At 46.3% G+C, this 12,549-nt stretch overlaps 1 protein-coding gene across 2 annotated transcripts in view; it reads left to right on the top strand.

The window, feature by feature from the left end:
* IQCE (IQ motif containing E) overlaps window positions 1-12,549 on the top strand; it is a 66,330-nt gene that overhangs the window by 50,003 nt on the left and 3,778 nt on the right. For both annotated transcript variants that reach the window (XM_056535954.1, XM_056535953.1), the window contains exons 19-22: window positions 3,208-3,234; window positions 7,128-7,241; window positions 8,320-8,438; window positions 9,106-9,215. In XM_056535954.1, the coding sequence (XP_056391929.1) occupies window positions 3,208-3,234; window positions 7,128-7,241; window positions 8,320-8,438; window positions 9,106-9,215 (370 nt within the window). The remainder of the gene's footprint in view (window positions 1-3,207; window positions 3,235-7,127; window positions 7,242-8,319; window positions 8,439-9,105; window positions 9,216-12,549) is intronic.

Raw genomic sequence — 12,549 nt, 5'->3', positions numbered from 1 at the left:
CTTCCAGACTCTATGCGGGAGGCGTTGATTGTAGTGCTCCCAAAGCCTGGAAAGGACCCGTTGATGCCTGATTCTTATAAGCCTATCTCCCTTTTGAATGTTGATATTAAGATCTTGGCTGGCTAGAGTGCTGGCTACTCGCCTATGTGGAGTCATTAACGCTATCATTCATCCTGACCAAATGGGGTTTATGCCGGGTAGTGCTACTGATGTTGATGTGAAGCATCTGCAGCTCAACATAGCAGCAGTAGGGGAGGGCTTTCCTACAGGTGTGGTTGTTAGTCTAAATATTTATAAGGCCTTTGACTCGGTGCTGTGGCCCTATCTGTGGGAGGTGCTAGGGGTGTTTGGGTTTGGTCCCCGATTCTGTGCTTGGGTTCGCTTGTTATATGATAGTCCTAGAGCCAGTGTTTGAACTAACTTGGATGTTTCTGTTCCCTTTCTACTGGGTTGTGGGACGAGGCAGGGATGCCCGCTATCTCCCTTCCTTTTTGCGCTGGCGGTAGAGCCTTTGGCAGCAGCCTTCCGTAGGGACCCTACTATCTGTGGTATTCCTAGGGGGTAGAGAAGGTTTCCCTTTATGCAGATGACACATTGGTGTACTGAGCGGATGCTGGGGATTCTCTCCTGTCCCTTTATTGTTCTACTTGACCGGTTTGGTTTGATTTCGGGCTTGCGGGTCAACTGGGCTAAGTCCTCCCTAATGGCGCTCTAGTCTGGTGTCCCCCTCCCCTCCTCTCTTTTGGCATGGGTGCAAGCGGTACCTCATTTTAGATACTTAGGGGTGGAGGTGACTGTGTCCCTGGTGGACTATATGTCCCTAAACTTACAGCTGCTCTTATGCTCCACTGTGGAGCGGTTGATTGCCTGGTCCTCGCTCCCTCTCTCCCTAGCTGGCAGGATCAGTATATTTAAAATGATTTACCTCCCTAAATTCCTTTACCTTTTTCACTTAGCTCCTCTGATCCCCCCCTAGGAAATATTTCAATACATTATGTGGTGCTCTTGGATCCTTCTACTGGCAGGGAAAACCTCCCAGATGTGGTCGGGCTCTTCTCCAGGCTCCTAAACGGCATGGCGGCTTAGCTGCCCCTGATATATATAACAATTTTCCTACCTCCCAACTGGTCTATGCAGCGTGGTGGATCAATCTGGATCTGTCAAACTCGGCGACAGCCTTGGCTGAAGCTCTCATTAACTCTCTCTACAGGTATCATTCCCATTCCTCCTTTCCTATTCCCCTTCAATCTATAGCTAACGTGTGGTCTGTGGTGTCGAGTAAATTTCTGCAGCCTCTGGTATCTCCTAGGGCACCATTGTGGGGGAATGTACATTTACCTCACCTGCATGGGTTACAGGAGGCCAGCTTCTGGGGTTCTCATGGAGTCAAATTTGTGATCCACTTGTTTGGGGAGGATCAAGTTTTCTTATCCTTTTCGGACATGAAGGAACATTATAGCATCCCTGGAAATACCTTTTATAGGTGTCTTCAGCTCATGCATGCGGTTCAGGCGCAGTTTGGCTCCCTGACGTTTACTCCTGTGTTTACCGGGTTATGTGCTTGGGTGTGTGTGTATGTGTGTCTGTCTGCATTGGGCTTTCTCCGGTTGGGTCTCAGGTGCACCCTTCTGTCCTGCTGGCGAATATTTTTGCATACTTTGAATCCCTGTCACTGTGCTGGAGTCAGTCTCTGGGACCTGCGGAGGCTGTTGTTTCACCTTACTGGTGATGTTTGTTACTTAAAATGCCAAAATTAAATAAATACTTAAAAAAAAAAAAAAAAAAAAAGGGTATATTCACACGTGCGTATTATTGACTTCAATGTGTAGAAAAAATCGCCATCAGAATACACACGTGTGAAGGTACCCTAAGGCTAAGTTTCCACAGTTTTTGAGCCAAAGCCAGAAATGTATTCAAAAGGGAAAAGGACATATAAAGTGGAAACGTAGCCTAAGGGTCTGTTCACAGAGTCAGATTTACTGCGGATTTTTCTACCATTGAGTTCAGTGGGTCTGCAAAGCTGCCACCATTGTGTATTTGGCTGGAGGTTAGAGCTTTTGTGCAGCCAGCATTTGAAGTAAAGAACAAAATCTTGCAGCATTTCTTATATACTCCTGTTTCTTAAAGGGATACTCCGCTGTAAACATCTTATCCCCTATCCAAAGGATAGGGGATAAGATGTTAGATCGTGGGGGTCCCACCACTGGTGACCCTCCTGTTCTCTGGGCCGGCACCCCTGTCATTCGGTGCACGGAGCAAATTCTATTCTGTGCCCGATGACTGGCGATGCCGGTGGCCACGCCCCCTCCATTCACGTCTATGGGAGGAGGCGTGTTGGCTATGTATTAGCTGTCACACCCCCTCCCATAGACATGAATGGAAGGGCCATGGCGTGATGTCACAAACGCGGAAGCTGCAAGCTGCCGTGTTCCAGACACCGCCGCTGCCGGCCCGGAGATCCTTTAGATAGGGGATAAGATGTTTTCATTTAATTAAATAGCAATTTGGTAAATGAAAAGTAGAAAAATACACAGGAGATAGCTGCTTTTGTAAAAGAATCGGGCACCCTAAGCCTATCCATTATAAAGCTTTAATAAATACCATTTCTGTTCAGAATCAGTTGGGAAGTTTATAAAACCACAACAATCAGAGCCTCATATCACTTCCAAGAATGCCTCATGTAGCTTCTTGTTTTACCTCTAGGTGGCAGTCCTCTCTTTTCAGAGAGACATGGATGAACTTTCTTTATGAATCATCTATGACAGTGTTTTCCAACCAGGGTGCCTCTAGCTGTTGCAAAACTACAACCCCCAGCATGCTGCTGTCCGGGAATGCTGGCAGTTGTAGTTTTGCAACAGCTGGAGGCACCCTGGTTGGAAAACACTGATTTATGAGCTGTTTCTGGGTTATCTGCTTGTGTGAAGTTTATGGCCTATCCTTAGCTTGAGCTGTTCTTTTTAAGATCAGTGATCAGTGTGGGTCCAACTCTCAGCACCCCCACAAATCAGCTGTTTGAAGTGACCATGGTTCTTGCCATTGACTCCACTTCAAACAGTGGTGGTGGAGGGACTTGAAGTCTGACCCCACTGATCGAATATTAATAGCCATCCTGAGGACAGACCATACGTTTTAAAGGGAAGTTTTAAAGGGAAATTAGTACTAGTATTTTTTAACATTTAACATCTTGTGTTCTACTTGTTTTCACAGAAAGAAGAAAACAGCGACTTGGAAGAGGTAAACCATATAAGTGTAGATTAAATATTAAAGTAGAAGGAGAAGTCCCTTGTAGAAAAATGCACCCCCTATCCCTTGTACAGCGCTCCAGCTTCCTCGAGCAAAGAGCCGGGGTTGGCTTGCGCCCTCTATTTATCTCTATGGGAGAGTCGGAGATACATGAGTACAGTCCATGTGTATCTCCCTTAGAGATGAATAGAAGGTGCGTGCCAAACCCTACTCCATGTGCGAGGAGAGCAGGAGCACTGTACAGGAGATTGTGGGGTGTCCCAGCAGGCGGACACCCCACGATCAGACACTTATCCCCTATCCTTTGGATAGGGAATACATTTTCCAACATGGGACCTCCTCCTAGATCGCACTGCAATTGCAGGTGAAGTGCATGGCCGCGCACTTCACTCCTTGGCCCGCCTCTCGATCCAACGCACTACAGGGAACTCCTGTAATCAGTAGGATCAGGCTTCCGGCCGGCATGTGAAGCCTGTGTCGGTGCGCGTTACCCAGTCAGAACTGAGACCCATTTCGATCTAAACTTTTGACATGTATGGGCGACATGTGAAAAGTTTTTGCAAATGACACGAACACTTTTAAAGCTTTCGAGCCTTCTCCAAAGACTTAGCAATCAAAGCCTTGTTTCTAGCATATAAAAGACAGCAGTGATAAGATAGTATATACAAAGCAACCAGACTCTCAGCTGAAGCTTAGATTTGCCGTCTGCTGACGTTGCAGAAGTGGTAATGCACATTGGCAGCATGCCGTTTTTTGTCTTGGCCTTTTATCAGGTTTTTTTTTTTTTTTTTATAATAAAACTAGTTGAAGAACCTGTTTTACATTGTTACATGTATATACTGCTTCCACCCAAATGTTATAAATGGCTCTTCGATGCCAGATATTAATAAAATAAAAGGTATATTTCCATAATCTGTAGCAAGGTGAGGAAACACAGTGGTTCTTTCAAGGTAAATTCTATCATAGTAGCAGGCCCAACTTAGTATAGAGCAGTGGCCCCAACCCGTGGCTCCCCAGCTGTTTTCTTGCAACCACTGGGGAGCCACAAGCTGAAGATCATTGGTATGGAGCAGTGGTCTTCAACCTGCGGACCTCCAGATGTTGCAAAACTACAACTCCCAGCATGCCCGGACAGCCAACGGCTGTCCGGGCATGCTGGGAGTTGTAGTTTTGCAACATCTGGAGGTCCGCAGGTTGGAGACCACTGGTATAGAGGTTTGCAAAAGGGCAGGTGCATTGAAACACCATGTACCTTCCCTGTGTTGCCTAAATGAGCAATGTAGGGGTATTCCAGGGAAAACTTTTATATATATATATATATATATATATATATATATAAATCAACTGGCTCCAGAAATCCTCCTTTGGATAGGGGATAAGTTGTTAACACTGGAGTACCCCATTAAAGGGGTTACCCAGGAAAAAACATATATAAATATATATGAACTGGCTCCAGAAAGTTAAACAGATTTGTAAATTACTTCTATTAAAAAAATCTTAATCCTTCCAATAATTATCAGCTGCTGAAGTTGAGTTGTTCTTTTCTGTCTGGCAACAGTGCTCTCTGCTGACACCTCTGCTTGTCTCGGGAACTGCACAGAGTAGAAGAGGTTTGCTATGGGGATTTGCTTCTACTCTGGACAGTTCCCGAGACAGGTGTCATCAGAGAGCACTTAGACAGAAAAGAACAACTCAACTTCAACAGCTCATAAGTACTGAAAGGATTAAGATTTTTTTAATAGAAGTAATTTACAAATCTGTTTAACTTTCTGGAGCCAGTTCATATATATTTATATATGTTTTTTCCTGGGTAACCCCTTTAATGAGGTACTCCAGTGTTAACAACTTATCCCCTATCCAAAGGAGGATAAGTGTCTGAGACCACCTCTGCAATCTCCAGAACAAGGCTCCAAATATCCCTGCTGCATGGAGCAAGGGTTTGGTATGTGTTCTCTTTGGGAGCGCAGAAAATATACAAGCCCTGTACTTGGGTATCTCTGGCGCGTTCATAGAGAATGCTTGAAGTGCGTGCCGACCCCACGCTCCATGCAGCTGGGAGATTTAGGATCCTGTTCTGTAGGTTGCAGGGAAATGGGGATGGGAACCAGGGGTCAGGCCCCTGTGATCACTATTGGAGCTTGATGGGTCGGCACTTCCATGGGCGGTGGTGCTCGTGAGAGTCCCTGCGATCAAACGCTGGAAAACTCCTTTAATGTTGGTTGAACCCAGCAATTCTAGCAGGATAAATTGTCGATCAACACTCACGAGCATGCACACGAATAAGGGGTTCAGGAGCTGTGGATTGAATGAGTCTAAGGAAAGGGAATCCGTGTTAAAACTCAGAAACCCCTTGTAAGAACTACAGTACAGTGGTCCCTCAACATACGATGGTAATCCGTTCCAAATGGACCATCGTTTGTTGAAACCATCGTATGTTGAGGGATCCGTGCAATGTAAAGAATAGGAAGTTGTACTCACCTGTCCCCGCCACTCTGGACCGTCACCGCTGCCCTGTATGTTTCACTCCATCGCTGTCGCTTCGTCCCCGTGATGTCCCCGCCGCTCCGGAACGTCTCTGCTGCCCGGGATCGTCGCTCTCACGTCGCCGTCCTCACGCTCCTATTGCATGACGGGACGGCATGCGCAGCAACGTGATGACGACGATGGAGAGCGCCGGCAATGGAGGGGATCCCGAAGAGGACGCTCCGGAGCCCCGAGGACAGGTAAGAGACCATCACCGAAGCACACGGGGCACCGTAAACGGGTATCCGCCGGAAGCTGAAGCAGTCAGCGCTGCCGGAAAGCTGTTTATGCGATGGCCCCGACATACAAAAGCATCGTGTGTTGATGCTGCCATCGCATGTTGAAATTATCGTATGACGGGGCCATCGTAGGTCGGGGAGTCACTGTATTTAAAGGGGTACTCTGCAGCTCAGCGTTTGGAACAAACTGTTCTGAACTCTGGAGCCGGCCCTGGAAGCTCGTTACGTCATAGCCCCGCCCCCTCATGACATCACGCCCCGCCCTCTCAATGCAAGTCTATGGGAGGGGGCGTGACACCCCTCCCATAGACTTGCATTGAGAGGGCGGGGCGTGACGTCATGAGGGGGCGGGGCTATGACGTCACAAGCTCCCGACGCTTGCTCCAGCGTTCGGAACAGTTTGTTCCAAACGCTGAGCAGCGGAGTACCCCTTTAATGGTAGAAAGGGTCTAGTGAAGGAAGAGTATTTTACGCTTTACTATAGAGCTTCATGTTTACTTTGCTTCCTAAAATTGCAGGAGGGCAGAAGTAATAATATCACAGTGACACAAGACCCGGCATCTGCTTTTTTTTTTATAGCCACCAAGAGCAGGAATTTGTACTAAATGCTGTTCTATAAACATTCAAGAAGCATAAGCTTTAAAAAGAGATGATATTCCTGGTGTCAGCAGTCTGAATGTGAGTAGCTATAAATGTAGCGTGTGACGTGTCAATAAATGGAAGCCGGACAGCTGTTGATATCCGAGCACTGACCCAGTGTTCCAGATATTAAACTACCAGACAGATGGACTCCAGGACAAAGGAGACGATTATGTGATCATTACATCACTGCAGCGATGGCTTATGCTGGTGTGAGGTTTATAGTCTATTAGTCCGCATAAGGAAGCCATAATCTGGCATGACTTATTAAGATTTTATGGGTGGTTAGTGCATAGAAATGTGTTAAAATCCAATTGTGTCATTATCTCTTTTTTTTATTGTTAGTAATAAGTAATAACCTGTTTATGTCTGTAATATGTACGGATGTGATGGTCACCACAGTATACATTACCGCCATCAAATCCTGCCAGGTGGTAGAATTCTCCAAGTAGTCTACATCATTTGTGTTCATTCTTTTCTCAGACAACCGTGTTCCTTCAAGCAGCCCTGCGGGGTCACCTAACAAGACACAAAATGTTATCTCCAGCTGCAGCCTCTCGTGCAAGGTCTCCCAGATCAAGCAGTCTCACCCAGCAGGTAAGTTGTATAGGATATCCTTAAAGGGGTACTCCACCATCTTATCCCCTATATCTTATCCCCTAGCCAAAGGATGGGGGATAAGATGTCTGAGGACAGGGGTCCCACCGCTGGGGACCCCCATGATCATGGCTGCGGCACCCCAGACATCCGGTGCACGGAGCGAACTTCGCTCTGTGCCGGATGACTGGCGATGCGGGGCGGAGGCTCGTGATGTCACGGCCCCGCCCCGCTTGTGATGTCACGACCCCACCCCCTCAATGCAAGTCCATGGGAGGGGGTTGTGACAGCACGAGCTTCCAGCGCTGCACCCGATGCGTTAAACGAATGACAGAGGCAGCAGGGAGATTGTTAGGGGATAAGATATCAAGGGGCGGAGTACCCCTTTATGTATCCCCATGATGTAACCTTGATGGCCTATACTTAGGATAGGCCTTCAATGTTTGATCAATGGGATTTTAAGTCTCTACAAGATTACCAAAAAGAAGGAACTACAGTAGTCAATGGAATGCCATGTTTCCTTCATTGAAGTTATGCTGTGTTCACATCGTGGACATGCTGACCATAGCCATAGGCCCCCAAATGTCCCAACAGAAGCCAAAAGATGTTCCTTTTGGCCTCAGTGGGGATGTTATGCATTTTTTCTTCTTCTTTTACTGTATAGGAAAGTACAACAGACTGCACTTTCCTATACTATAGGCTGCTGGTAAAAAAATATGTATATATATATACACCATATGGTATATCTTTTTTTTTGTACTGCAGCCATTGTCTGATGTCACTGTAGGTCGCTCACGACAACATAGCTCTGACTTTTAGGATATCCTAGTGTAAACATAACCTAACCAACATAGTGCTGTCCGTCACCATGCAGCTGTGTCTGGCACTAAAAAGTCTACACCAGTGGTCTCCAAACTGTGGACCCTAAAAGTTGTAGTTTTGCAACATCTGGAGGTCCTCAATTTGAAGCCCACTGGTCTAGACTGACTAAAATGAAATGGATACATTGTCTGACAGGCTCAAAAGAACATCTAAAGAGAACTGTGTTTTGCATAAACCATTTCTGTGTTTCCTTCAGGACAGCGCCACATCTGACAGTAAAGACCTACAAGAGGCCAGCAAAGATGATGACCATGTGACCTTTCTGCAGTCCACGTTTCGAGCTCATTTGACCCGCAATAAAATGCTTGAACAAAGGTAAAGAACTGTACACACAAGTGATGCTACAGAATATAATACGAACATCACAAAGCATCGCAGTCAGAAACAGAGCTAGATTGTGATTGCTTTTTTTTTAATGCATATTGTCTCCCTTCTGTTCCCTTTGTACTAGTTTTAATAAACCTCCTTTAGGATAGGTTCACACGTAACGGACCAGCAGCGTATTTTACGCTGCAGATCCGCTGGTGACCCGACCCATATTGCGCCTCCAGCTGTTGCCGAAGCCACCCGCCCCACCCTCGCCCCACCCCCAGGCCTGGTCGCAGCAGCAATCCGCCGCTCCGAGCAGCCACACTGGGGGCCTGCGGGTCACCGAGTGCACACAGACGTTGCGTCTACACAATATGGGTCGGGTCCCCGGCGGATCCGCAAAGTAAAATACGCTGCGGATCCTTTTGCGTGTGACCCTACCCTTATTCTGTTTGCTGTGAACATTTCTCCTTTCTAACATGTGTGTCACATATCCTGTGTTCTGACTGCATAATGTAAATAGGGAAGAATTACGACCGCTGTGGAATGTTTGCTTTACAAATGACCTTATTTATTAGACTATGCTAAGTACTTTTCTGCATAAACTTAGCAATGACTGAAGCATATGTTACATGAGGCCACTCATGCGATGCTCATATTACTCACATCTTAGGCATAATGAGATGAAAGGCAGAGAGAGCCCTATCAGGAAGAGTCCAAGATCCAACACAAGATCTCCAGTCTCCAGGAAATCCTCCGGGCAGAATAGACATCACTCGCTGGGTAATTCACTCACCTTCTGCTTTTATCTTCTCTTTTTAAATTATCCTGCCATTAATGATCCTCCATTCCCTCTGAGGACTCAAATATGAGATAATCATATACAGTGACCCCCCCCCCCCCCCCCGACCTACGATGGCCCCATCGCATAAACGGCTATACAGCAGCACAGACTGCTTCAGCTGCCACCTGATAGCCGTTTATGGTGCCCCGTGTGGTCCGCTGACGATCACTTACCTGTCCTCGGGGCTCCGGCAAGTCCTCTTCGGGATCCCCTGCATCGTCGGCGCTCTCCATCGTCGTCATCACGTCGCTGCGCACGTCATCCCGTCATCCAATAGGAGCGGCGTGCATAACGACTTGATGGCGGTGACGGAGAGCGAGGATGCCGGGGAAGCAGAGGCTTTGCCGGAGCGTCGGGGACACGGCGTCAGCGATGGAAGGCGACATACAGGGCAGCGGTGACGAGCGGTGACGGTCCGGAGCGGTGTGGGCACGGGAGTATAACCTCCAATACCAGTGGTCTTCAACCTACGGACCTCCAGATGTTGCAAAACTACAACTCCCTGCATTCCCGGACAGCCGTTGGCTGTCCGGGCATGCTGGGTGTTGTAGTTTTGCAACATCTGGAGGTCCGCAGGTTGTAGACCACTGTCCGATACTTTACATTGCACGGATCCCTCAACATATGATGGTTTCATCAAACGATGGTCCATTTGGAACGGATTACCATCGTATGTTGAGGGACCACTGTAAAATTAAAAAAAATTGGAATACTTACCTTACCAAACCTCTGCTGCTCCTGTACTAACTCTTTCCTGTTGAGTCTCTGTTCACCCGCCACTAGCAATATTGTGTTAAAACATGTGACCACTGTAGTCAATCGCCAACCTCAGTGGTGTCGACACATCATCGCTACAGTCTGTGGTCGACTAAAATGTTTGTGTTGACACCACATCATCCTGTGAGCACAGTAAATGGAGACCGGTAGGTACCATGGATACATTGAGACAGGAGCTTGAAAAGGAGAGTGTGATTGTGTTTCTGCTAATGATAGGCCATCGCTGCAGAACCCTTTAATTAAATCTCTCTCATCTCTATCTATCTGGGTTGAGCTGGCCGAAATGTTGCTGCTAATGTAATGACACTGTTTATGGAATAAATTTCACGTTTACTACATTGGTGCTGTGGAGAGATTATCTTTTCCTGTCTGAAGTGTGTGGATCCTTAACCAGGACCCCAGATTCTGTGTGCACCAGCTTTTCGGAATATATCTATCTACGGGTTGTGCTGTTTTACTCTTTGGTCTATCGATCTATCTATCAAAAAAGTATTTAGTCAGCCACCAATTGTGCAAGTTCTCCCACTTAAAAAGATGAGAGAGGCCTGTAATTTTCATCATAGGTATACCTTAACTATGAGGGACATAATGGGGAAAAAAATCCATAAAATCACATTGTCTGATTTTTTAAGAATTTATTTGCAAATTATGGTGGAAAATAAGTATTTGGTCACCTACAAACAAGCAAGATTTCTGACTCTCACAGACCTGTATCTTCTTCTATAAAAGTCTCCTCTGTCCTCCACTCGTTACCTGTATTAATGGCTCCTGTTTGAACTTGTTACCAGTATAAAAGACACCTGTCCACAACCTCAAACAGTCACACTCCAAACTCCACTATGGCCAAAACCAAAGAGCTGTCGAAGGACACCAGAAACAAAATAGTAGGCCTGCACCAGGCTGGGAAGACTAAATCTGCAATAGGCAAGCAGCTTGGTGTGAAGAAATCAACTCTGGAAGCAATTATTAGAAAATGCAAGATCTCACCCCGTGGTGTCAAGATGATTACAAGAACGATGAGCAAAAATCCCAGAACCACATGGGGGAACCTAGTAAATGACCTGCAGAGAGCTGGGACCAAAGTATCAAAGGCTACCATCAGTAACACACTACGCTGCCAGGGACTCAAATCATGCAGTGCCAGATGTGTCCCCCTGCTTAAGCCAGTACATGTCAGGGCCCGTCTGAAGTTTGCTAGAGAGCATTTGGATGATCTAGAAGAGTATTGGGAGAATCTCATATGGTTAGATGAAACCAAAGTAGAACTTTTTAGTAAAAACTCAACTTGTCATGTTTGGAGGAGAAAGAATGCTGAGTTGCATCCAAAGAACACCATACCTACGGTGAAGCATGGGGGTGGAAACATCATGCTTTGGGGCTGTTTTTCAGCAAAGGGACCAGGACGACTGATCCATGTAAAGGAAAGAATGAATGGGGCCATGTATTGTGAGATTTAGAGTGAAAACTTCCTAATATCAGCAAGGGCATTGAAGATGAAACGTTGCTGGGTCTTTCAGCATGACAATGATCCCAAACACATTGCCCGGGCAATTAAAGAGTGGCTTCATAAGAAGCATTTCAAGCTCCTGGAGTGGCCTAGCCAGTCTCCAGATCTCAACCCCATAGAAAACCTTTGGAGGGAGTTGAAAGTCCATGTTGCCCAGCGACAGCCCCAAAACATCACTGCTCTAGAGGAGATCTGCATGGAGGAATGGGCCAAAATACCAGCAACAGTGTGTGAAAACTTTGTGAAGGCTGCATTCACACTTCGTTTTAACATTACGGGTGCCGGATCCGGCTGGGGGAGGGGCAAACCGGGCTCTCCCGTACCCCAGCCGGACCAGCGCTGAAATCCATTTACTTTAATGAGCCAACCGGAGTCAAACAGTGACTCCGGCCGGCTCATTTTTGACCCGTATGCGGTTTCCTGACTGGACCTAAAACCGTAGTATACTACGGTTTTAAGTCCAGTCACAAAACCGAATACGGCTCATTAAAGTAAATGGATTTCAGCCCTGGTCCGGCTGGTGTACGGGAGAGCCCGGTTTGCCCCTCCCCCAGCCGGATACGGCACCCGTAATGTAAAAACAAAGTGTGAATGCAGCTGAAGACTTACAGAAAACGTTTGACCTCTGTCATTGCCAACAAAGGGTATATAACAAAGTATTGAGATTAATTTATTGACCAAATACTTATTTTTCACCATCATTTGCTAATAAATTCTTTAAAAATCAGACAATGTGATTTTATGGATTTTTTTTTTCTCATTCTGTGTCTCATAGTTGAGTTATACCTATGATGAAAATTACAGCCTCTCATCTTTTTAAGTGAGAGAACTTGAACAATTGGTGGCTGACTAAATACTTTTTTGCCCCACTCTATCTATCTATCCATCTATCTATCTATCCATCCATCTCAATATCTATTTATCTGCAAACAAAGAATGGAAGTAACACTTGCAGAATACAAAGAATGTGTGGCTTTATTCACCAAACA

Source organism: Hyla sarda, chromosome 8 (genome assembly GCF_029499605.1).
Source record: "Hyla sarda isolate aHylSar1 chromosome 8, aHylSar1.hap1, whole genome shotgun sequence".
NCBI classification, from domain to species: domain Eukaryota; kingdom Metazoa; phylum Chordata; class Amphibia; order Anura; family Hylidae; genus Hyla; species Hyla sarda.
Note: the sequence above shows the minus strand (reverse complement) of the source record. Positions and strands in the feature narration are given on the sequence as shown.